This window comes from Paramacrobiotus metropolitanus, unplaced genomic scaffold (assembly GCF_019649055.1).
Source record: "Paramacrobiotus metropolitanus isolate TYO unplaced genomic scaffold, Prichtersi_v1.0 Parri_scaffold0000105, whole genome shotgun sequence".
Taxonomy (NCBI): domain Eukaryota; kingdom Metazoa; phylum Tardigrada; class Eutardigrada; order Parachela; family Macrobiotidae; genus Paramacrobiotus; species Paramacrobiotus metropolitanus.
Genome location: NW_026570325.1, coordinates 140,005 through 164,696, shown reverse-complemented (window position 1 = coordinate 164,696; position 24,692 = coordinate 140,005). Strand labels below are relative to the sequence as shown.

The following is a 24,692-nucleotide window of genomic DNA, read 5'->3' as shown; positions in this document are numbered from 1 at the left end:
TTTTTCCCAAATCGAAGTTTTGGTCAATTTCATGTTATGCATTTTTTTTTTATTTTTGCATTTGTTTGTAAAATGCAGGTTTAAAAACAAAATTATGTTGCCGGTTTCTACACCCACTCTAATCGCACAGCACAAAAATCTTTAATTGCAGTTTTTAAAACATTTGATTTCTGATTGCAAAGAGAGAGAAAAAGAAGGAAAAAATACCATTACAGAAATACTTAACACAAAATTGTGCCCACAGAAAATTCTATATTTATACGCAAAAACACCATTAATACCGCTTCCTATGTGCTCCAAAAAAAGCAAAAAATGACTAATTCCATGCCGGAAAAAAATACCCCGTACCGACGTACACAATAACCGAAGACACCTATACAAAAGTACAAATCACAGCGGATACACAACCAAAAAAAAACGAGACCACCATTTTTGTGTCGCTAGACGATTATTACAAAAATCGTAATATATTTGGTACGAAATAGATCGACGGATCATATTTTGCCAAAATGCCATTTCCGAGATGTGGACCCGGGGAGAAATGCCGTGGATTCGTGAGAGAAGAGGATTCGCTGTACGTAGATTCACGAATGAGTGAGGAATTTGCGGGCGACAATCAGGCCGACACCGAAGAGGGCCGCGGCGCTCAGTCCGTAGAAGGTGTTGGAGAATTTGTCGCCCCAACTGCGGATGCGCCCCACACTGTCACGGTGACGAGCCAGACCAGCCTGCAAAAAAAAAAATATTAAAAGATATTCTCCAGAAATCGTATCCCCATCTACAATATTTTGTTACAAGCTTGAAATACAGTACATAATCTCCTCACGACAAGCCACAACACTACAATTCCACCGTACAGGACCCGTTATAAAACTATAGTTTACTAAAATCTTCGACGATGGCTGTATGTAGTCATGATACAAGCAGAAATATGTCAAAAAAACGCCGTTTATGATTAATTATGAAAACAATAACTGTAATTTCTGAATCAGAAATACATCCACAATTATGCGAAACAAGTGTACAAAAGCACAGTTCCTGATTGACCTATGAATTATTAGTTAGGAAATCTTTTTTCCGAATATTTTATATTTATTTCAGAAGTGAAATGAAAAATTAATAAATATAATAATAAAAATAAATAGATAAGCATAAATAAAATAAAAATAAGAAAGTATAATAAGAATAAATATTTTAGGAATAAATAGAATAAAAAAAAACGCAACAAGAATTAACGGAAGTTTTCACAAATCTTTACGTAATCGGTTATAAATCGAATAATCGTATTACACAGTATCAGCAATGGACAGCGACTAAACGATTATTAATCACGTTATTCAAAATCTACAGAAACTCTAATACTTTTATTCGAACGATTAATTCATTAAAATTCGGCAATTCACATTACGGGTCAGGCTATCACGTTCGGTATACCTCTGTACACCGTTTAACCATCAAACTCGATTTCTAAATTCCTAATTTAATCGGGGCAAACAAATGTTGAAACTCTCCGGAGAAATTCCTTACCCATCCTCCATGCTGTGTAATCCATCCGCGCAGCTCCCGGCACAGAAACCCGCTCATCCACTGCGCCACCACCCCCTCCATCCCCTCGTGCCCCCTCTCCACTCCCTCCTGCGCCAGTTGCGCCACAAAGAAGAAATGCGCCACAATCCGGCCCCAGGCCACATACCGGCCGTGCACCCGGTGGTCCGTGTACACCTTGGCGGAGATGCTGTCGAAGCGGCACTGCATCCACTCCCACCCGTTCCCCTCGAACCACTCCGTCAGCACCGCCTCCTTCCCGCCCACCTCGGCGTTGTAGTCCTTCTGGAAGTTCTCCACCAACCACAGCAGATCGCGGCACACTCGCTCCAGGGCCTCTTCTTCCGCTAGAGAGGCGCGTCTCACCGCGGACGACTGCAGGGTGAGGCGAAGGCTGTGCGGAGGGGCGGGGGGCGAGGAGGACCCCGGGGAGGGGGTCACCAGGCCTTTCTTCCGTAGGAAGGCATGGAGGAATTTCTCCACTAGATGAAGAGTGAACTGCTGGAAACGTTCCTCCTCCGACAGCTTCAGACGGGGGGTGGGCGTGGTGTAGGGTGTCGAGGGTTCATAGTTAAGGGGAAATCCTTGAAACTGGGGCATCTCGCTGGGGGAGAGCGGGATACGGCGAGGGCGTGAAAAATCCACAACGTCCGCCATCGGAAAATAATTTTTAGGGGATTTTTCACCAAGGAAATAATCAGGATGGTTTCGAAACACACGGTGACCAGTCAAAACTAGGGCCAAAAATAATCCACTTTAACATGTGCGCGTTTATCGGGTGAATTTCTCGGCCGATTTTCCATTCCTCGTTGAGGCCGATGTTTCGTCAAAATAATATATTTCTGATGGGAATTATCCAGGTAGAATGTACGATTACAAATGGGGATCAAAGTAGAAAGGTCTGAAAGGAGATCGATGGTAATGTGATTTCGTGTTACCGAGAAAACGGCGCTCATCGACACTGACTGACTGACTCGATTTTCACGTTTCCCGGGCCAAAGATAAACTAATGATCGATAAGATGCTTGAGAAATATTCCAGGAATGCAGTTGATCAACTAGGCAGAGTTGCTCTGGGCTCTTTCTCCCGCATCAAGGCCATGTTTTCCATTCAAACTGACGTTGCCTGTGTGAACGGTGAAGCGAGAGAGAGAAAAGCTGAAAAGCACAGAGAAAGAGAATCGATCTACGCGACAGCTTTCGTAAATGCTGCATGTTCATTGAGAGAACGCCATGGAGCTGGGGATTCCATTAACAGCCAACTTTCAATTCCATTACTTTGTTCAGTCATGATTCCAGTTGGTATTTCCGGAATTCTGAGTTTTCTGTTTCCTCGCATATTATTGTGCAAGAGTGCAAGACTGCAAGAGCAGCGAATAAATTTCCACATTTTTCTAAATAAAATTTTACCCTTTCGATTGATTTGTAATATTCTGACGTAAAACTGTAAAAGTTGTTACAATTATTTCTGGATCCCATATTGAACAGGGGATTACGTCGTACAATACAAACATTCGTGACTTCGTCCATCTTATTTTGATTATTCCGCGTTAAGCGTATCGCACAATCAGGATGACATTCAGTGGGGATATCACTGAAGCGGACTCTCCCGACCTCCAGGCAGCAACCGTGGCTCTGCAGGCCAAAGCCGTCCAGCTGGAGGCCTGCCTCCAACAAGTCCTGCAAGGGGCCCAGGTGCTAACGGAGGCCATCCAGATGGTAACGGCCGACACCCAGGAGATCCGTCAGCTGACGCAGCAGCTGCAAGGAGACGTCCAGAAACACAGTGCACAAAAGATTGCGGAAATTCTCCCGCTGATCCAGGAGCTGACGGAGGCCGCTGAGAAGGCCAGAGCCGACGTCCTGGACATCGCGCAGCAGATACAGCAGCTGCTGCAGGAGATCCAGAAACGGAACGATGAACCGACCGAGAAGGTGCGGATCGCGGGTCACATCAAGCAGTTAGCGGAGGAGATCGAGCAGCGGGCGGAGAAGCTCAGGGACGAGTGCCAGCGCCTGGCTGACATCGCGGCAGGCTTCGCACCGCTGTTGGCGGAGTATAGTGCGCTGGCGAAGCAGAGTGCCGCTGCTCTAAAGGAGATGGAGAGCGCTGAAGCAACGGAACAAAATCTCGTCTGATGATTTCAGTGAGGTAGCATCGGTACACACCACTACCAGTATACTGTATACCGAACAGATTCTGAATTGTGGCTGAATGGTTCTTCTGATTCATGGAATAATTATTGCGTTAATACCAATTTGGCGTTACTAGGTTTTGTTTTATTTTCTCCAAGCTGAATCTCGTGTCAGTGTTTTCCCGTTAATATTCTGCTGTACGTGTTCTCTTGTGGCATTTTACGGTCGGTTCATATTTATTATTATTTTCCTAGCATCATTTATAAATTAAAAATGTTTATGATTTTATTTGTATGCAACAGTTTGTCGGCTGTCCGCATGCGATTTTTGGGGACTGTTTGTAAGAGGAAGTGGCGTTGATTAAAATTCTGGATTATGAGAACTATCAAAATTTCGACAAGCAAAAAGGAAATGAATTCCGTTATTATTCCTGAAGACAAAATTCGGCTGAGTAAAATGCCGAATTTCCGACACTTGTAGCTAATTTATTCAGCTACAGGGCCAATATTTGCTTTGGAAAGAAAACAAACCTTCATCCTAAAAATTCGAACATATATTTCATTATTTCACTGTAAGAACTACCGTAGAACTAAGAGCAAGTTTCAATTATAAATATTTAACCCAAGTAAAATTCAGCGTGAATATTGTATATGAAGTCAATTTATACAGAAACACCTAAGAGCATAAATTGTCAATAATTCATTAGAGCACAATTTTACTGGCCACTTTCAAATTATTTCAGTCCGTTGAACGCAGCATTTGGTTCCTCGTCGACGTCCTCAAAAATCGAGACCCAGGCAAAACATTATTCAGGTCGCATTTCACTGACTAAATTCCATTTTATCATTCCAGTATTCAAAAACCTTTACGTTTTACCACGACTAAAAATTAGGCCGCAACAACGTTATGGATTTCAGAGTAAATAATTAAGGAATAAAAAACAAAAAATTAGATAACAATCACATCAAGACTAAGCCAATCTGCGCTGGCTCCATTTCTGAGCACTTCCAGTTGTATACGTAATAATTCAGATTCCCGTCGCCGATGCCGAATTTCAGCTGCTGAATAAACTGCATATTGTCCATCAAATCCAGCGCGTTGAACACATCAAATCCATTCTGCAAAACACCGCAAATCATCTTAGAATTGCACAAACCATGTTTTGAACAAAAGCCAATTAAATCAGTATTTCATGATAAATCACGAAACAACGCATAACGCGGAGCGTTTTCGCAAAACAGAATGTTTTGTCGCCGATAGTCGAAATCACGTTGAAAAAGAGCTATTAAAACAAAAATTCAAATTTCGTCCTGCTTTGTAAAATTGTGGGAGAGCTCTCGGTGAACGTTTCAATAAAGTTAACATAAAGCAGCAGAACTTCTGCTGCAGAAGTTCTACAAGTGCCTTTCAACTGGCAAAAAAACTGAAGATTTCCACACAAATTCGCCGGTTATTAATGATTACAGCACGATGAACTTTACAAGTAGCCACTGTGCTACAAAATCGTTCTTTTCTAAATCAGCTAGTTTGCGACAAAAGTACTGTATCCGCAAACAATTTATTGCCAATAAACTACATACGACTTATGGTTAGCTAACGGAATAAAATTAACGGAATTATCGGAAAAACGGTACAAAATATTATAAAACCACGACAATTATGGTTATGAAAAAAGGTCCGCTGAATTTTATGACAGCCTTCAATAAAAAAAAAGATAATTTATTAATTCACCTTTTTGGCCATGATGATCGTATCAAACATCAAATCTTCCCAGGATGTCTTGGTGGCGACATTGTAGAAAGAATAGCCGGCATAAATGGAATCGTGCAGCGTGTGGTTGACCACGGTGGAGGGCAAGGAATAAAAGCTGCTAAAATCCGTGATGGCCTTCCCGTTGTCCACCACGAACGAGTAGACGATTTTCTCCTTGGGAAGGAAATAATGCTCCACTTCCTCCAGCGTGAACTCCGGAGCCAGTTCAAATTTTTGCAAATACTGCGAAATTTAAAAATCAGCAAAAAATTTAACGCATCGGTACTGCAATTTTTCTTCAAGAAACACAATTCAAACCACGAATCAAATCATTCTCCACAGTTTCTGACATGTGACAAAATTAATTTCGAAATTTTATTCTGGATGTACCAATAATAATTCAGAATGAACACTTTAACAACAACTTGTGACATTTTCTTATAACAATTAACAACAATTTGGACGTTTTGTGACGAATTTTTCTCAATTTAAACTGGATATAATGAAGTACCGAGAAAGAAAATACGATTTCAACAAACTGAACAAAACCGGCCTTCTTCATCTTAATAAAGCCGAACTAGCCATGGCCTAAAGTGCCCGGGTATCACCAACATGAATACCCGTAAAAACCCTTTTATTAACTTTAAGCAAAAACCCATTTATTAACTAATTATTCTTACAGACCTACAGTACTATTTTTATCAATCACTGTTTACTTGATTTTCTTAGAGCTAAAATTACATTAAAATCCACGAACGAACGCTATTTTCATTGAATTTATAAAAAAACATTTATTTTATTAACAGTTCCCAAATGACAAAATTTTTAAAGTTAGAAATAGATACTTAATACACACCTCGGTCAAAAGTTTGTGGATCCCAGGAATATCTTTGGCTTGTGTTGGACGAAATCCGGAGGTTTTTGGTTCCTACAGGAAAAATCCGCATGCAACAACACAGCGCTGGAACGAGTGCAACAATGACTTTTCAAATTACATCCGGCAGTCTGTAGAGCTTTTTCATCCGCTGAATGGTCATGTTCTTCCCCACACTGCTGAAGCTGACATCCACCAGTTTCTGCGGATTAAGCGAACGATGCCAGTACCTAACGACAACAATCAAAGGATTAAGATATTTACAACAACATCGATCCACACAAAATACCATAACGCAAAAAAAACCAGTAGAACATTAAATTTTTTAATTATCCACTCCAAAGCAAAAGGACCCGGCATAAAATAAAAATACTGAAAACATTCCCGGGCTATTTCGAAGCGGCGGCGTTGGAAATCGCCGCCTTACCGAAGCAAGTACCATTCAATCGTTTTTTCCTTCCATTAAGAATTTCAAATGATTATTTTTTCTCTCTTTAAAAAAATAATTGCCAAACATTTAACACAATTCAACCGGGCAAATATTATTAAGTACAACGCCAACACCCAATTGTATGAGCATGTCGCATCGTGACACTACTCTATGTCTGTGACTATTAAAACTGGAAACTCAGAAAAGAAAACTGCTGCTGATCAAACCGACGAAATATTATTCAAAAGAACCTTATTTCATTTTTTATCCGTTTTATTTAAAGCACTACTATTAAAACAATGAACAAATTCCGCGCAACAGAATGTTACCCAACGTATTGTCACGAAACCCAACGAATCAGCGAGGCACTCACCGGCAAGTACCCACGGGTTTCGGCAAGACCGCGCCGGCCGTGTACACAGCCTGGAACACGTTGATGACGTTGCAGCGGCGCGTGATCTCCTTGATCAGAATCACCGCCATGCGTTTCTCGCGCAGTTTCTTGTGCACACACAGAAAGTTCACTTCGGACATGGCCAGAGACCTGCAAACCAGACAATCAGCATGCCGTCATCATTTCACTGCGCCAGCGATCATTTCGCACAGCAACGCACTGAAAACTTTTTAAAATAGGAACTGAGTTATATCTGGGCGTACATTTTTAGGCGTGTAAAAATATATTTATTATTATCTATTGAATACCTTTTATTTGCAAGACTGTTCATCAGTTGTAACACGTAGAAATCGCGTCGCGTCATCAGGTCAGCCAGTGCACTACGACTACTCTATGCCGATATTAGTCTTTTTAACACAGACGAATGTTGATTTGTACAATTACCACTCTAATAATAATAGTTTATTTGAGGATTCTGAAGGCAAAAAAAGAAATCACTGATTCATATTTGTTGGTAGATTAATTTTAAAAATAATAATAACCAACGAATGCAATTTTGTCAAGATAAAACAATAATTACCTAAAACAATTTGAGTACGTAATTTTAAAAACGTCATTTATTGACAAAATTATTTAGCGTTACAATAATTTTGAAATTACTGTTAAACTTAAAATGAATGTAGCTGATAAAATACAAATAATCCAAGCCTTGCCGAATTTCGCACGGCCTCAAAGACGTACTTTCCGCGAACACGAATCTGCGCCGGGACAGCGCTGATAAATCCCACCAGTTTCTTCGTCTCGTTCACGCGCACTCCAATATGCCACTGCGGGGTCCAGTGCGGCGGTTTCAGTGCCCTACAACGAAAACAAAACAGTTAATACCACCAATATCATCGTCAAAAACCCGCCGTGGACGGTTCATCTTTCCTAACCCGAAACAGCACAAAATTATACTTTTCAGTCCCATCAGCTAGCAAACAAAAAATCCTTTTACAATTAGTGTTGAAAAAACAAAAGAGGAATACAAAACCATTTTTTAACACCTGTTGAAAACACTAGTAAACCCGTTGCAGATCACAAGACGAGTTTAATATACCCCCCGAGTAGCCAGTGCACTACGATACTGTTCCTCTTAGCACAGCTTTTGCAGGGGTGCCAAATGCCAGTGATTACTGTCATCTTTCCTTACCAGAGCAGAAAATCATGCGAATACCGGAAGCGAAACATGGCATCATCATCCTCCACGTAATTATCGTGCAACAACTGGTATAATTCCTCCAGCTAATTAATGACAGCAATAACATCCCTGATTTACAGCCACAACAGAAGGGACGTGATTTTTACCGTTTCCTTGTTGTTCACATCCATCACATCCCAATAAAATCCCGACGGTAAATTATACGGTTCTTTCCTCACTTCCTCCACGGTTTTTACTTCAATGGCTTCGTTGATGTCGGTGGGAACTTTCTCTTCTGCAGAAAAAAATACAACAATTAAAGAAACGAAAATTTTATGACAAAGAAAATTTAGCCTACTGCAGCAGAATCGCATTTAAAAAAATACGATAATTAATTCTTTTAGGACCGCTAGCTTAATAATATATCACAGAATTTATACGATTTTATGGACTGATTCTTTAAAATCCATTTCATAATAAATAATTATTTTCTGCAGTTTATTTTAAACACAATTAATGAATTAAGGTAAGCAGCTTTTTCCATAACTACGAGTATAATTTCCAAAATAAAATTCCAATCGTCCCCTTTAATTTTTAAAAAATATATAACGGCGAAACACTCATCGCGGTTCATATTATTATTAAGAAATCTGAGAAGCTGCTGCAGTGAATTCGCATAAATGGGTGCGCCGGCGCGGCACGGTAAACATGCAATTAAAAGCCACACTTCCGGTCTAACCCAGAAAATCCAATCATGAAACATCGATTTCGGCTCACTTGATCGGCTTCCAGTAACATCAAGCGCCACACTACGCTGCCGCTACAGAGATCTCAGGTAACGCGCACTCACCGTATTTCGGCATGGGCTGTGTGGACCAGAATTTATGGCTGTCGGTGGTCTCGCGCGACGGCCCATGTCGGCGTCCCGACCGTCCGGCATCGATGGCCTCCTGCATGATGCGCATCAGCTCCGGGTGGGACTGGGCGACGGGCTGGCGGGCGGGGGACTGCGAAGTGCTCGGCTGCAGCGCTGCTGCGTCATTGTTGCTGCTGGAGCTGGAGGCATCACCCGCTGGATGCGCCGCTGATTCCGCGGTGGGGAGGGCATCCTTCACATCATTTAAATCGGCCAAGCGATCATTTTCCAAGGCGGTGGGATGGGAATCGTTTTCCGCTTCTGCTGGCTGAGGAAACAAGAAAAGCAGGTTTAAAACGGGATCGGTGCGATGCGACAGTAATTTCGCCTACTTTCGATTCCATTCTTCGGTCTTTGGTATCGTACAACGGAGCGGAGACTAACGAGGAAATTATAAAAAATTTATTGCCAGGAAATATTAAAAATTTATATTTCTCCACAAAATCTGTGGGACTTTGTTGACAAACTTCAAAATTTTGGGAAGTTTATGAAAAAGTCAGCCAAAGTGGGACAGATTGCAAAATGCAGCGATGGGTTCCATTCCAAGACGTAATGGAATTCTTCTCGTCAACTACACTGTGGCACATTACACGTGGAATTCCCATTCGAGCCCAGTGATAAGTGGTTTGGGCCTTTGGCCGTTTCGTTTAAAAGCGCGCATGGATAACGTTCCCTGTACATTTATAATATTTCCTGCATATGGATGTACAGGTTTCCTCTCATTTTTACCGGTTCTCGGCTCCACGTCGGCTCAACCGGACCGGACCGTCAGGCAGGAATGCAAGCCGACGCTATGTGTAAAACGGCTTGCATGAAATTATGAATAGATCGGAATTTGCTCGCTGGCGTCGACGTCACTCTGTGATTAGCAATTGTCAACTAATCAATCCGTTTGAAAAAATTAATATGGAAAATTTCATCTGACTCAACGAGGCCACCTGCACACCCACACCTACCAGTCGGTTTCTTATGCGCCGCGGACAGTGAAGAAAAGGTGCAGCATAAATTAATTCGCCGAACGAACACGTTCAAAGTGGATCCTGCTCGTGTGTATGTGATATTGCGTTGCAACATCATCGGAGAAAACGCTCGCTGTTCGCATCATCTCAAGTGGCTTATCTCGGTTAAGTTTTGCCCGGAATTGTTTACGCCAGTGTGTGATGAGTGTGGCGCCGATTGGGGGCTGATTTTCGGAGGAGGTTTGTGTATTTTTCAGCACTGGATTGCAACGGGATACGGAAAAAACTCGGAAAATCGAAGCAACAGGTGGGTCTTGGCTTCCGCCGTTTGGCCTTTTTTTTACTGCCCAGGAGTTTTTTCTAATTGATTTTGATGTCGGAGCATTTACGTAAAAATACTATTTTTGCTAGAAATTAATTCGGTGACTGTAGCTATTTAAGTTGTGTTTTCAATGATTTAAACCCGTATTTTTGGTGAAGTCAGCCTGCGAAAACTGATCTGCTGCAGCATAAAATAATTCAGAACCTTTTTTAAAAAAAAAATTTAGTAATTGGGGAAAATTTTGAAAAAAAATCAAGTTCTGGAAACGTTTATTGTAATACTGAAGTAGCCGCTTAATTTTACGGTTAATTTTTAGTTAATTTTGCTAGTGAATTTTGCGAGCTGAATTTTCGGAGTATGCGGAGGTTTTCGTTTAATTTTTCATTGAAAATCTGTGATTGTTTTCCTAGTCGGATCATCGTGTTGCAGAAAAAGTAGAATGGTTGTTGAACATCGGAAAAGAGGCATTTTTTAAAAATTTTTCCAAATATTCAGTGTATTGTGAAGTTGCACGCAGTATGGAAAAGCGTAGTGAAGTGGCTGCTATTTCCGACACCGTTAACGATCGCTGCAACATTACGGTTTTGTTGTTGGAAAATTTATTTCTATATAGCTTGCTTGAATTTATTTTTTATTTCATAAAACGCCGTTACATTAAAGAGAGATATAAAGAGACAGTTTATCACAACAACAAAACTTCGTTTGAATCTTGAATCGAACAAAGCTTGAATTGCATGAATTAGGCTGTACCAAGAACTTACTATAAGTAGGTATAGTAAGTACTTGCTTGGCTGTACCTTTTTTCTCTCATATACCGCGGTTATGTTTACTGCTGAATCATTTTTTAAACTGGTTGTGCTCATTTTTTGGCAGACCGTGTTATGCAGATAATTCGTCCGTAACTGTTCCTCTCGTGCATGGAAATGAACCACAAAGACGTCCTTCCGTCCTTCATCCAGAAGAACGGGCTCCCGCGGAAGACCGGTCTGTCGCGGTCGCAGATTAATCTGAGCGACATCGGCCTGTCGGCGGTGGAGATTGATCTGGGCGACTTACGGCGTAATCTACCGCTTCCGGCGCTTAAGACCACCGTGAATAATCCAGCCAGCGCGGGATTTGGGTATCTCCGGCAGGCCAACCATGTTCCGGTGTCCCTGGCCAACGGCCACCACCGGCCGCACCAGAACGGCTACCATCAACAGCAGAGCCGGTTCAGCTTGGAGCGAGTCAGCTATCAACCGGCGCTGCAAATTCGTAAGTTTGGATTTTATCCGTTTTATTTTGTTTTTGCATGCTTGGATCACTCTTTTACTGCGCGCCGATACTATAAAGTGTAGTAATTGTAGTATACTGGCTCGTATCGACACTGAAAAAGTCGTCTGAAATACGGATGAGAGCTGCAGTTGTGAATTCAGGTTGCTTAGCTTGGAAAAATTTTTCGATTGACAATTCGTCTTGTTATAAGTGTTGCGTGTAGATCGACTTCCATATGATTGCGGTAAGTTGCAGTTTTTCACGCGCTTAATTCACTTTTCACTCGTTTGCTGGCTTCGTATTTACAAGTTAGTGGTTCAACGAAAAGTATACTACTTAAATAAAGTATTTAAAAAATATTAAAGCATTTATAAAAAATAGTCCGTAATATTATAATATCTCGTATTAATCATATCAGTGATTTCAAATTGTCATCAGATGTCGTCGCCAGCTTGTTGTCATTCCATTCCGTATATCAATAGGAGCTCTGGACGATCAGCGCATTCCCTACTCCCACCGGCAGACGGCCTTCCAACCGGCCCCTCCGGCGCCCTACCCCTTCCGCCACGATCCTCTCAAACACCCCCCACCCGACTTCCCCCGCCACCCAGAACTCTCTCTGACCAAACCTTCCTTCCGCCCGGACTACCCGCCCCGGGACTGTGACTGCATGGGCCACCGCACCCCTCCTACCGTTCCTCCGTCAGCTCCGAAGAGAGCGCCGGTTCCCCGCTGCGCCCACCGCCCTTATACGAGAACTCCGTGCGGCAGTCGCCCTTATTCAACAACGTCATCCAATCCCCGCCGGACTACAACGCCCACATGTCCCGGCCCTCGCCGGTCAGCTCCATGCAGGCCACCTCCCCGGCGCTGGCCCTTACCGCGGTCAAAGCCGTGGAGGTCAGCAAACCCTTCGTACAGCACGCCGTCGCCCCGGAGGCGGTGCGCAGCAAGAAGCCCGCCACCCCGGTGTACCAATCCCCCAGTCCCAGCGGGCTGGAGTATCTCCCGCAGGTAGAGCTGAAATTCAGAAAGCGAATTTTCTAAATTTAATTTAAATTAGAAAATTAGAAAACGAATTTTCTGAATTTATTTTTCAAATAATTTATTTTCCAAATACATATTTTTCGGTTGTAAAGAAAGGTATAAATTATAGTATCGGTGTTTTCAGCAGTCATTTTATTCACATTGTATATTACTTCATTGGCACTGAATTTTGGATGAATTTCGTATAATTATAAGAATTCATTATTTAAGAGAATTGAAAATTTTGAAGTTTTTTATTTGAAACCGTTTCAGATTGTCGAAAACCCGTTTAATTTTGAATTGATTGGAAATGCATTGATGAGATTGGAAATTAGAAAATAAATTTCCAAAATTATTTTTTCGAATATTTTTCGGCTGTAAAATGTAAACGAAGGCCTTAAACGAAATATTAATAGTTTCGGTATTTCTACAGTCATTTCATTTTATTTTATTGAACCGGCATTGAATTTGATGAATTGCTTCATATAAACTTATCTACTTAAAAATATAAAAAAAAATTCTGTTTTTAAACCATGTCAAATTCTAGAAAGCCCGCTTGATTCTGAAATGAATTGATTTTTGAAACGTTTGTGACTGATTTCCACCCTTACCGACAGGAACCCGTCGGAGTGCTGGCCACCGGGCGTTGCGAACCCGTCCTCCCGGGGAAACTGCGCTCCGGGACGTTCGGGGTCAACGTCATGACCTCCCCGGAGGTGGAGAAGGACGACAGCCACGAAGTGGTGTCCGGGGAGTTTGTGCGGACCTTCCAGAACCCCTACGCCCACTTCTCCCCGGATGCCTACAAGTTCTACATCGAGCAGCACATCGACTCCATCATGAAGGTGCACGCCAGTCGGGCGCGGCGCCGCATGAAGCTGGAGCGGGAGATGGCGCTGATGCGGCTGTCGGAGACGGCGGCGGAGGAGTGTATTCGCCGGCTGCGCAATCAGGAGTCGAATTATCTGCGGCGCTCGCGGGTAAAGTTGGATAAGGATAATTTTGAGAAGATTCGGAAGATCGGGGTGGGCGCCTTCGGGGAGGTGACGCTGGTGCGCAAGGTGGGTTTAATGACCTTTGTATTTCGATTTCGGTAAGTTCATCCTTTATGCTCGCAGGCGAGCTGTTACTTTTTTGAATTTTTTTTATAATATCGCTTCGAACGTCGTACCTCTATTTCGAATTGATTGATTTGTCGAGGTATTTGAAGGTGGTTTTGCCAAACGTTTCACGTGGGTGAAGTATCTTTATTCCTGCACTGTACGCGTTTTCCCTGTTATTTTCGTTTTTGTTTCGTCATGGTGGTGAACCGGTGATTGACTAATAATTAATAGAATTTTTTTAAATTTTAAAAAGGATTTCCTTGTAGTTGTAATTTTTAATTTTGTTATTCGTAAACTACTGCCTTTTTGCTTGTAGTTGGTACCTTTCGTAGTATAGCGGCGTTTAATCTCGATAGTAGTGCTGTCTGGTTGATGCGTAGTGCTCCGATCTCACTTACCGGTTTGGTTTTATAACGGCGTAAAAATCCAGATATATAGTTTTTGTTTTTCCAGTTTAAATCTGGAAAAGATTGATTGTATAGTTATTTTGTACTGCAGATAGTACATCGATAGCTGATCAAAAGAAATTCCCAAATAAAATAAAAAGAATCGCGGCTTTAGCGGCAAATTGCGATAAATTTTGGAAATATTAGCGCATTTTTATTTATTGCGACCTGCATAATTTGTGTAGTATTATAAAATTAATACATTTATTTTGCGCCGGTATGGAATAGATGGGCACGGATCTGCTGTACGCGATGAAGACACTGCGGAAGAGTCACATCTGGGAGAAGAACCAGCTCGGCCACGTGATGGCCGAGCGGGACATCCTGGCGGAGGCGGACATTGAGTGGGTGGTGAAGCTGTTCTACTCCTTCCAGGACACCGAGTGTCTATACTTCGTCATGGAGTACGTGCCCGGTGGTGATCTCATGAGTCTCCTGGTCAAACTCGGGCAGTTCGACGAGAATCTGGCCCGATTCTACATCGGCGAGCTGGTAGGTGCAGGCTGCCGCTTCCGGCACAGTAATAGCGGGATCCGTGCGTTATCTTCAATAATTCTTTAATGTGTATATGAAATTACAGTTTTTTTGTGCTTTTCTACGCTCTTTTTGTAAATTAATCATCCAAGCTCTTATGATACATATTACGTAGACATATTACATAAGAGTTATCGTAGTGTAGAGTGTCACAGACGAGCCTCCGCCATGCCTTGTGATCGATCGTATTGTGATCACATAAGTTTGCAAGCTTTTGAAGGTTTCCAGTCTTTACAAACAGTTTTTATCGACGATAATACGTACTGATTTTTATGATAATACGACGGTTAAAGCATATAATTTCTATATCGCGTATTTCAGTTTATTTTTAAAATAATTATATTCAGTTGTACTTCGATATCGTTACCATTTATTAGGTAATAGCCAAATAGGCTAATGGTAAATAATAAGATCTGCAAACGCGGCCACACTACTCCACAGTTAAAATTTATTTTTATATTTACTGGTTTAAAACTCTGTTTATTTGTATTTGTATATTATTTTATACACTTTCTAGAATTATTTTTTTGCTGTGTTGAGGCGCATTTGAGCTGTTTAGCACACCGAATAACGCGTTTGCTTTTTCGTCCAGGTGTGCGCCATCGGCAGCGTCCACGCCATCGGTTTCATCCACCGCGACATCAAACCCGACAACATCCTCATCGACCGGCACGGCCACCTCAAACTGACCGATTTCGGCCTGTGCACCGGCTTCCACTGGACCCATCGTTCGCAGAACTACAACTTCATCGGTCCGGGACCCAAACGCGAGCTGGACGATAGCATCCACGTGCGCACGGACTCCCTGGCCTGGCAGAACCGGGAGGCGGTGAAGACGGTGGAGGGCGGGGCCAATCGCAGTCGGAGAGAACCCCGAAGGGGAGCGCTGTCCAGGCGGGGCAGCGGCGGGGATGGGCAGATGCTGAAGCGGCTGTACGCGCATTCCCAGGTGGGGACGCCCAACTACATGGCCCCGGAAGTGCTGCTCAGCAGCGACAATGCCGGTAAGCAGTCGGACAGGTTCGAATACGGCAACAGAATTTTGTAAGCGGGGTTATTCTATGTATTCGGTATTTGTTTATTTATTTATTAATACTTATATGTTGATATTTATCTGTTTTTTTGTTTACTTGCTTATTTGTTATATTTCATTATCTGTGTATTTGCTGTTTATTTCTGCTTATTTCTGTGGGTGAAGAAGCTGTGACATTCAATCGGCGCTTTGCAGTTTTCATTCACTTACAAGCACAACGTACTCACTACAAAGTGCAGATGTTTTGATTGATTTCGTAGTGTTATGTCTTAACATGTCCTTATCGATGAATCCGTTAAAAACCCTGCTCAGATTTTCTTCACTGTGATTGGGTTTGATTCCAAATTTTTTGTATCAGGCAACCGCTTTCCTTTTCCGAGTTTAATTAGGCGTCACACTGCTGTGATCCGACTTCGTGGAACTGACAGAGAGTCAGTCAGTCTCTGTGTAGTCACGGTAATGTGTTGATTTTGCAGGTTACACTCAAGTCTGTGATTGGTGGAGTGTGGGTGTGATACTTTACGAAATGCTCTGCGGTCGGCCGCCGTTCTACGCGAAAACCCCGGAGGAAACCCAGGAAAAGGTTAGTAAAAGGTTCATTAGAAACCCTGACATATTTTATTGTTGGAGAAAATGGTGTTGTCTGTTGCCATTAAATCATACGGGCGCAGCGACACCGGTTATACTTACATAGTGGTGGTAAAATTGTTGCTGCAGAAATTTTCAAAAATTATTCTGCTGATCGGAAATCAAACATTTATCTGACGCCATACATTTATAATTTGCATCTTGAACCATTGTTTGCCACTGCACTGCGAAACCAGTAAAGTCTGTATTTTGTTTCTGCAAGAGTACTTACTAAGATGAAATTCATTGCTGTTTTTTTTTCAAATTTATTACTTTTTTTGGCCGAATCCTACTTCAAGCACAGGATTTATTGCTCGTATATAGATTGTCACTTATTTTGAAATTCAAATCATGGACACGGATTGCATTACTTTTTAAAATGTGCGCCGACTGTGTTTATTGGAAGAAAATTTAAAAATTTCCGTACGCTCATATTTACAAAGTCTGGAAAACTAGTACTGAAATTATTATTATTATTGGAATTGTTTAAAGTGTTCTTGAAATTCTACTTGACCCTTCTGTGTTGTTTTTGATAGGTGATTTACTGGCAGCAGCATCTGGACGTGGACAGCTACCCGTTGTCCGCCGAGGCCCGCGATCTGATCCTGTGCTTGTGTAGCGACGCCGAGGACCGTCTCGGCAACGGTTTCTCCCCCTACGCCCCGTCCCCCGATCCCCTCGTGCCCAGCACGGTGCGCGGCTGCGAGGAGATCAAGAACCATCCCTTCTTCCACGGACTGGACTTGCGGAGTATCCGCAAACAGCTGTCGCCGCATCGGCCGCAGCTGCAGCATGATCTGGACACGTCCAACTTCGAGGATTTCACCGACACGCCCTCCCCGGTGGAAGGGTGGGGCGGGCACAGTGGGGAGGAGGAGAACTGGGCGGGGATTCAGCCGTTCCTGCATTTCACCTTTAGAAGGTGCGTTATGACGTAGAAAATGGTTTTGTCGTTGGTTGGAGTTTTTTCTTACATGAAAGCATTAATTAACATTTTGCGGAATTATTTTATTAATTAATTTAATTGTTTTGTTATCCAATGTAATTAAATTATTCTGAATTCAAACTATTAAGTATTTACTTAATAGTTTGATTTAATGTAGTTCTTCGAATTTAATTAATTTGTTTGTCTGTTAGTTGATTCGAATAATTTGTTTATTTAATTAGGTAATTTGAAATTTTTTTTAGATTTTTAAATTTTTGGTTGAGCGTTTTTGGATGATTTTTTCTTAGGTTTTTCGATAACGGTGGCGAGGAAGAGCGGACGCCGCGGCTGATGCTGAAAGAGCCGCCCAGTTACGAGAAAGCCGTCAGCCCCGCGGAAGGCAGTGAGACGGGGAAGAAGAAGGCCAAAGAGGCCGTTTACGTGTGATGATGCTGTTTTAGGTGGTGTGCGCATTTGTAATTATTAGTGCTAATTACCTAGATCTGATACTAATTGCCCTTGCAAATTGCTGAATGCGGTCTTGTTGATCCTGCTGTGGTTGAAGTGAAATAAGGCTGCGTTACTATACGACAAGAATGCTGCTATACGTACGTATTATTATGTATGGATAATTACCGGGCCTGTCGAGGTGCCTACGATTTTTTTTTGAGGGGAGTCTTGCGGAAAAATAGTATTAAGTACAGTATCAGAGCACGAGTACAAACTAGGTACCAAAACAAAACATGCATCTGCGCTCGGCAATACCCTCTCGATGGATGCGAATATTTGACCATGCCACGCACTTTTTCTCACTTTATGACCACTGGCTATTTCCGCTTTTAATAAATAATTAATTTGGTACATAGCAGGACTCATCCATAAGCGTCACACTTCCAGTATCGTGAAAAATTTGCCCGCCCCTCATGTGTGTTGAGGTTGTCATATAGAGGGGGAAAAGGCAGTCTAGCCGAACCATTCCCCTGTACTGCTGCCGTCAGCCGGCTGGAGTTTTACGTTGTGGCTAAACATGGTGCTTATGTACCGCGCCTGATTTAGCCGCATGTGTACTGCCGTAACGTCACACTCCAGCCGGGTGACGGCAGCAGTGCCGTGAATTGGTTCGACTAACATGGTTTTCCCACCTATATGTACTGCATATGTACATGTAGTATTAAAAACTTGGGGCAAAATAACTTCATTAATGGTTCTGGTGACTCGGTCCATACTCCTTATGAACTATCCCGTTATCTTAAGTACCCAATATCATGGAGATACATATTGCAATGGCAACTTCTAAGCTGCCCCTAGTGGGTTGGGTTAATCCACCCGTACCACGATAAAACGAGGTTCGATGGTTCGTCGGTAATTACCCAGATCTTAAGTAAATCACAATCTTACGTAACGCGCGAATTCAGGAACATCATCATCAATTTAATCAGAATCAGAGCAAGTGCAAGAGCAAGGGCAAGAGCAAGAACATGTGGGAAAGTCAACCGTCTGCCGGTCGAGGCAGTGTGAGCACGTCTACTGATTTCACATCCAGAAAAGTCAGAACATCTCAGAATTCTTCATAACCGATAACATGGATTCACAATTCTACTGAGATAGGCGGTACATCTGTTTCCGGTTGAGTTGTTACCAATGACAATCTGTAGAACATGATTCTACGGCTACATCCCTCACAGTGGCGATAAGATATACGTGTCTTATCAAGATTCAAGGAAAAACGAAACGAATAAGGAAATAGAAAATTAGATCTACTATTAGTAAGCTGCTAATCGTGGGGGATTGAAGGAGGGTTGGTGCTCCGGATGGAAAGTTGCTGCTCCCACGTGTTATTGAGTTACTTCTTCAACACTTCCGGTTATGTAGTTCAGCGGCGCGGATGGCGGTACTGCTGCGGTCCATGGCAATGCTTGTAGGATGTACTCAGAGTTTCCCTCACAGTTGATGTTGCAGTATCGCGAAGTTCACGTGCATGGTTGATACAGTTAGGTGCTTCCATCCGATAGTGGTAAAGTTACTATTTAAAGTTTAAACGGCATAAACGACCACTCCAAATTTAATATACGAAAATCCAATGGTTTACTTGTCTAAGTCGGCGAAGTCGGGTGTAGCGCTCAGTTGCACTGTATCTGTACATACTCGTAGATTTATGCAGTGAAGTAGTGAGCATTAGGGTGGGTCTCACATTCAAAGCGAATCTCGTTATGGTACGGTTACTCAACCGCACGAGGTGGTTGTTTGCAGTGGCCACGCCTACAGATACGGTACGCGAAGCCACCTCGCGAGGTGGAGTTGCTGTATCGCAACTAGATTCGCTTTGAATGTGAGACCCACCCTTAGATTATATGCAGTATGGCGGTAGTTATTGTAATCACATCGGTCGCATACATAACATCAATGTCCGGTGGGAAAAGGTTTCCAAGTTACTCTTTTTGCGAACCAGGACATCCTGTGAGCATGTAGTGGGACGAAGCGATTAGTGATTACCGGTGTGGTGTCCATTCAAGTTACTATGTAGTATGTACTCGTATGCATTAGCGGTACTTTGTACTCATCTGCGGCGCACATTAATTTTATCGAATGTGCTGCTACTCATCAGTGCTGCAGCACATTAGGTGACCACTTGGCACTGTTTTACTATATAGTGCATTCTTTTTTTGTGCTTTGCACTATTTTACTTTTTAACAGTGTTATTCTTTGTTATTTACACTGTGTGTACTATATAGTGCATTGTTTAGTACTTTGCACTATTAATTAGTCTACAGTGTTCTTGTTCCTGTGCTGTACACTGTGTATTTAATTTTAGCAGTATTGCTCTTTTTGTACTGTGCACTGCGGTACTTCTTTGTAGTGCCATTCTTTTATAACTCTGCACTACGTTGCTGGTGAATGGCACTTTCGCCATTATTACTGGTAATAGCACTTTTGCCATTCTTACTGATATTGATATTTTCACCATGGTTAATGTTTATATTGTATACTGTCATATATAATTATTGTATTCAAGTTACTGCTGACCGTTGGTTGTCATCTCGACCACAAGTCGAAGGAGAGCGTGATGAATAAGCGGTCTCCGTTGTAGACAATGCCGGTTTTTTACGCTTCCGTTTCTTTTTATGCTTCCGATTACTTTCTGCAATACTAATTCCTTCCACTGTATTTGAAACTTCCCTGGCGCCGTTACTTGCTGTGGCGGCTGAGTTACTGTTATCACCGTTAGTACGAGGCGCCGTGCTTACCATTTTACTGCTTAATGTATTGGGCAGAAGGGGATCTGCAGATACTTTAGAAGTTCCAACCTGTGTGCTATCTCCAGAAGACTTATTACTTGTACTGCTTGTAGGCGATGTAGTCCGTTTATGTTTTAGAAAACTGCTGTTCGGCGTGTGCGGTGCTAGTAGCGGTTTCTTCATGTCAAACTCTTTTACTGGCAATACTGTACGATTAACAGTAGGAAAAGGTTTACCATTCAAGAAAGCGGTGCCCAACATAATAAAGTTACTTGGTAAATTGGGCAAAACATAAAATGTATGAAAATACTTTTGTGTAGCAAACCGAAATCTGATTACTATTGCATAAGCACCAGCTACTGTGATGTTCTTTCTCAAAAGTCCAATGTTGATTGCAAAATCAATAACAGTGTTTTGCTGTTTATAAACAGAACCGTTCATTTTTAATTCTTTAACAAGACTTTCACTTATGACATTGAAAGTGGAACTGCTGGCTACTTTGGCACTGATTTCTTTTCCGTTTATTTCAATAACAGTGTTTGCCGTGTTACTAATAGGATGAAGGTGTAAACTAAATGACAATTTTTCTTTAGTTGGATACTTCACATCACTGATAACAGCACTGGCTGATTCCGAAGAAAACGTAATGTGCGAGATTTTCGGAAATACAATGTCATCCTCGTTTACTGTAACGTTGTACAGGCGTAGAAAATCAGCACCCAGAATTACTTTATATTCTTTGTTTGCTATTTTAAAAGATCCACTGTCGGGAATCATGAAAAATCGATGGTAAAATGCTCTACCATTTAACAGAAATTTAGTGGCTACTGCTGGACAGTTACTTAGTATTTCTCCATTGCCGGTGAAGTCAGTTAGATCAAGTTTGCTTTTGGTGTTAAAAACTGAAAACGCTAAACCTGAGTCTACTACCGCTGTTTCCGTAATGAAACTATGCTGCTCGTTAGTACTGGCGATGGCACTAAAATATTTACTGTTGATGACTGTACTTGTTGATACTTTAAAATGCTGCTCATCATAGTTATTATTTACGTTGTTATTTTCACTAGAATCATCAGCATTTGCCAAATATTTCGTAAGATTTGATGGAGGTTTATAATATTCGCCATAAATTACTTTGTAGTCTTTACCAGTAAATGGCTTCATTCTATTTCCTCGAAACGTTGACCAAAAGGAAATTTCTTTGCCTTTACGATTTATATACGAGTAATATCGGTTAGCAAATAAATACTCGTAATACTCTCGCTGTACACGTTCCAAGACATCTTTCGGACATATTTGCGCAATTTTATACAAATGTCGAGGTTTAAAACGTGTGCACTCGTTAAATGAATGTGAAAAGTGCAAACAATGCGGACAAAATAATTTTCCGTTTTCGAATCTATAGCTGTCAAATACTATTCTTTCTTTAGGAATTTTAAGTTTACTTGCTGCTGTGCGATACTTTTTGTATTTTAGATACTGTGGGGAAAGGTGTCCACATGCATTGGCGTAACGCACGTTTGAAGCAAATCACATGAAGTAGAGCAAAATGTTATGATTTAAAACTGAAGTAAAACGTTCCGATGAATGTTTTGTTGTGGCGGTTTGAATGGCGATAGTCGACTATATATACTTCATGCCATGAAACATCTGGCACGGCACCCGCCCGGTGTATCGGCAATCCACCCGCCCACGGTAGCGGTAGGCAGCGGTAGCGATTGGCCAGAAAGTTTCATTCATGAATGAAGAGGAAGGATTTCCCCTCCCTCTTCATTCACTGATTTTTTGGATGAATTCACGTGATCGTCATCCAGATTTTTGTTTCCTACATACTTTGAATTCATTCAGTGCATGATGATTTCTACACATAGTTGCTGCTGAATGATAAATTTGAATGAAAAAACGTGCATTCATTCAATGCATGTGGACACCTTAAGGATTCGCTCTAAATTCAGTATGCTGATTGCCGTTGTCATCGATATTGAATGAACTCAAATACTCATAATTATTGCGCTTATTAATACTCCGTATATTTACCATTGCCGGTTGTGCACTTGGCTGCGCATGTGTTGCATTCGACTCTGCCTGCTCAGTGGCCAGCTGGCTGACCAAGTTTTCATGCCTGATATGCACAGCTTTTGACTCGTTCAGCTTGTCATATATTTCGGGAATACGCACTTCGTTCCTGCCTATTCCTGTCTGCGGAAGAGAATTACTGTCTGCATCCTGTGCTGACTTGAGCACAGGCCGTGGTTTACGCGGCATGAGCGACGCGGTGAGTGTCCTCTGGCTATCGCTATTCGCAACTGCGCATATCTGTCTGTTACTGTTCTGGTCTACGCTAGCAGCGGACAACACGTCATCTATGTCCAGAGAGAAACACTTTGTAGTAACAGGACAAGGGAGAGACTGTGAATACTGTATAGACCTAGCTGGGAAACTCTTGGAGCGAAACGGATAATGGCTCTGAAGAATGCAAACTGTTCAGTCTGATCTCTATGAACGACCAAGAAAATTCTGCTGCTAATGTTTTCCGAGCGCTTTTGCTATGTACGAAGTTAATGTAGGTCAAGCTCCTTATAGCATAGCACTCTAAATTATATTTCAACCAAAAATACTTTATGTGTTAAATTTACTATTTAGCAAACCTTTTGCATGCAAAGTACAAACAAACAGTCGCTAAATTAATTCGAAATTTCTAGTTTGCTTTAGTATGAAACTTTAGTTTTTTATTCCCTCCAAAGGGCATGCGAAAAAACAAATTACTTGAGGTACTAATAAAATTTAAAGTAACTTCCTTCAATGAGCGAAATTCAGTTATTAATAACTCACGAAACTGCGTGCGGTGGTATCCGGTCGTTAGGCTTCCGGTAGGTTGCCCTAGGAGGAAACTTGCCGGTTGGGTGTTAGACCGAGCTTGATGTTACGCAGAAGCCGGTTGTGTATGCTTCAGGTTAGGTGCCGGGTGTTGTAGTGGTAATGTGGTTGGCAAGGTGGAAAAGGGTACTGTTAACAAACCACAACAGGATGGCAAAAGTGTTGCTAGTGTTAACGGATCCGGAAAAGGCGTGCGATGGGATTCACTGGGTTAGATGGTAGGACACCCAGGAGGCGCCATGCAATGGCAACTTCTAAGCTGCCCCTAGTGGGTTGGGTTAATCCACCCGTACCACGATAAAACGAGGTTCGATGGTTCGTCGGTAATTACCCAGATCTTAAGTAAATCACAATCTTACGTAACGCGCGAATTCAGGAACATCATCATCAATTTAATCAGAATCAGAGCAAGTGCAAGAGCAAGGGCAAGAGCAAGAACATGTGGGAAAGTCAACCGTCTGCCGGTCGAGGCAGTGTGAGCACGTCTACTGATTTCACATCCAGAAAAGTCAGAACATCTCAGAATTCTTCATAACCGATAACATGGATTCACAATTCTACTGAGATAGGCGGTACATCTGTTTCCGGTTGAGTTGTTACCAATGACAATCTGTAGAACATGATTCTACGGCTACAATATTATATTCTTTTGTACTTACGACATCGTTAAGACATCTGGGAGACTTTTTCAGATTTTGAACGACTTAGGCACGATTACAGTTAAATTTCAGCGTAAAAACCTAAGGAAAAAAATCTCTTTTCAAAACTAATAATAAGCTTGACTTAAACCGATCGCGCTTGCATACATATTCGAAAGGTCAGCTTTGAATATAGGGACTGTTTCGGCAGTCAGGTTTAATGTTTTCGGTAATGTTTTCGTGTACTGGAAATTTTCTAATAATTTTCTAACAATTTTCTATTAATGGGATTTTTTTATAATAAATGTAAGTACAAAAGTATGAAATAACTATGAATTACGGGACTTAAAGCAGCAGAGACATGAAAATCGACACGTCTGCTGCTAGTTACGTTTTGGAAGTCCAACAGGCGGTAAGCATGTATGAAACAAAGTATGATTGGCTCAGCAGAGTCAGCACGTTCTTATTGGAAGGGCTCTATTTCTT

General features: G+C 41.9%; 4 protein-coding genes across 4 annotated transcripts; 2 read left to right on the top strand and 2 right to left on the bottom strand.

The window, feature by feature from the left end:
* Positions 1 to 124: 124 nt before the first annotated feature.
* On the bottom strand, positions 125 to 2,755 carry LOC129597453 (uncharacterized). The gene is made up of 2 exons (XM_055495005.1): positions 1,528 to 2,755; positions 125 to 728 (listed from the first exon to the last, which is right to left on the bottom strand). The coding sequence occupies exons 1-2, from the start codon at positions 2,200 to 2,202 to the stop codon at positions 585 to 587; spliced, it is 819 nt and encodes a 272-aa protein (XP_055350980.1). The 5' UTR covers positions 2,203 to 2,755; the 3' UTR covers positions 125 to 584.
* On the top strand, positions 2,237 to 4,045 carry LOC129597454 (uncharacterized). The gene has a single exon (XM_055495006.1). It carries the CDS (start codon positions 3,117 to 3,119, stop codon positions 3,681 to 3,683), a length of 567 nt encoding a protein of 188 aa, XP_055350981.1. The 5' UTR covers positions 2,237 to 3,116; the 3' UTR covers positions 3,684 to 4,045.
* Positions 4,046 to 4,365: 320 nt separating this feature from the next.
* Positions 4,366 to 9,738, bottom strand: LOC129597452 (glycylpeptide N-tetradecanoyltransferase 1-like). The gene is made up of 10 exons (XM_055495004.1): positions 9,559 to 9,738; positions 9,161 to 9,494; positions 8,478 to 8,605; positions 8,323 to 8,414; positions 7,872 to 7,988; positions 7,110 to 7,280; positions 6,428 to 6,536; positions 6,289 to 6,360; positions 5,412 to 5,675; positions 4,366 to 4,798 (listed from the first exon to the last, which is right to left on the bottom strand). The coding sequence occupies exons 1-10, from the start codon at positions 9,568 to 9,570 to the stop codon at positions 4,640 to 4,642; spliced, it is 1,458 nt and encodes a 485-aa protein (XP_055350979.1). The 5' UTR covers positions 9,571 to 9,738; the 3' UTR covers positions 4,366 to 4,639.
* A 1,692-nt stretch (positions 9,739 to 11,430) lies between these two features.
* Positions 11,431 to 18,084, top strand: LOC129597486 (serine/threonine-protein kinase LATS1-like). The gene is made up of 8 exons (XM_055495056.1): positions 11,431 to 11,761; positions 12,438 to 12,775; positions 13,405 to 13,848; positions 14,565 to 14,828; positions 15,463 to 15,874; positions 16,380 to 16,486; positions 17,067 to 17,452; positions 17,764 to 18,084. Exons 1-8 carry the CDS (start codon positions 11,431 to 11,433, stop codon positions 17,900 to 17,902), a joined length of 2,421 nt encoding a protein of 806 aa, XP_055351031.1. The 3' UTR covers positions 17,903 to 18,084.
* Positions 18,085 to 24,692: the final 6,608 nt, after the last annotated feature.

Coding starts and splice junctions, on each gene's coding strand:
- LOC129597453 (XM_055495005.1), bottom strand. CDS start 2,202: ATGGCGGACGTTGTGGATTTTTCACGCCCTCGCCGTATCCCGCTCTCC. Junction 729..1,527: donor TTACACAGCATGGAGGATGG/GTAAGGAATTTC, acceptor TTTTTTTTGCAG/GCTGGTCTGGCTCGTCACCG.
- LOC129597454 (XM_055495006.1), top strand. CDS start 3,117: ATGACATTCAGTGGGGATATCACTGAAGCGGACTCTCCCGACCTCCAG.
- LOC129597452 (XM_055495004.1), bottom strand. Junction 8,606..9,160: donor ACAGCCCATGCCGAAATACG/GTGAGTGCGCGT, acceptor TTTTTTCTGCAG/AAGAGAAAGTTCCCACCGAC. Junction 7,989..8,322: donor TCGCATGATTTTCTGCTCTG/GTAAGGAAAGAT, acceptor TTTTCGTTGTAG/GGCACTGAAACCGCCGCACT.
- LOC129597486 (XM_055495056.1), top strand. CDS start 11,431: ATGAACCACAAAGACGTCCTTCCGTCCTTCATCCAGAAGAACGGGCTC. Junction 14,829..15,462: donor GATTCTACATCGGCGAGCTG/GTAGGTGCAGGC, acceptor TTTTTCGTCCAG/GTGTGCGCCATCGGCAGCGT. Junction 15,875..16,379: donor GCTCAGCAGCGACAATGCCG/GTAAGCAGTCGG, acceptor TTGATTTTGCAG/GTTACACTCAAGTCTGTGAT.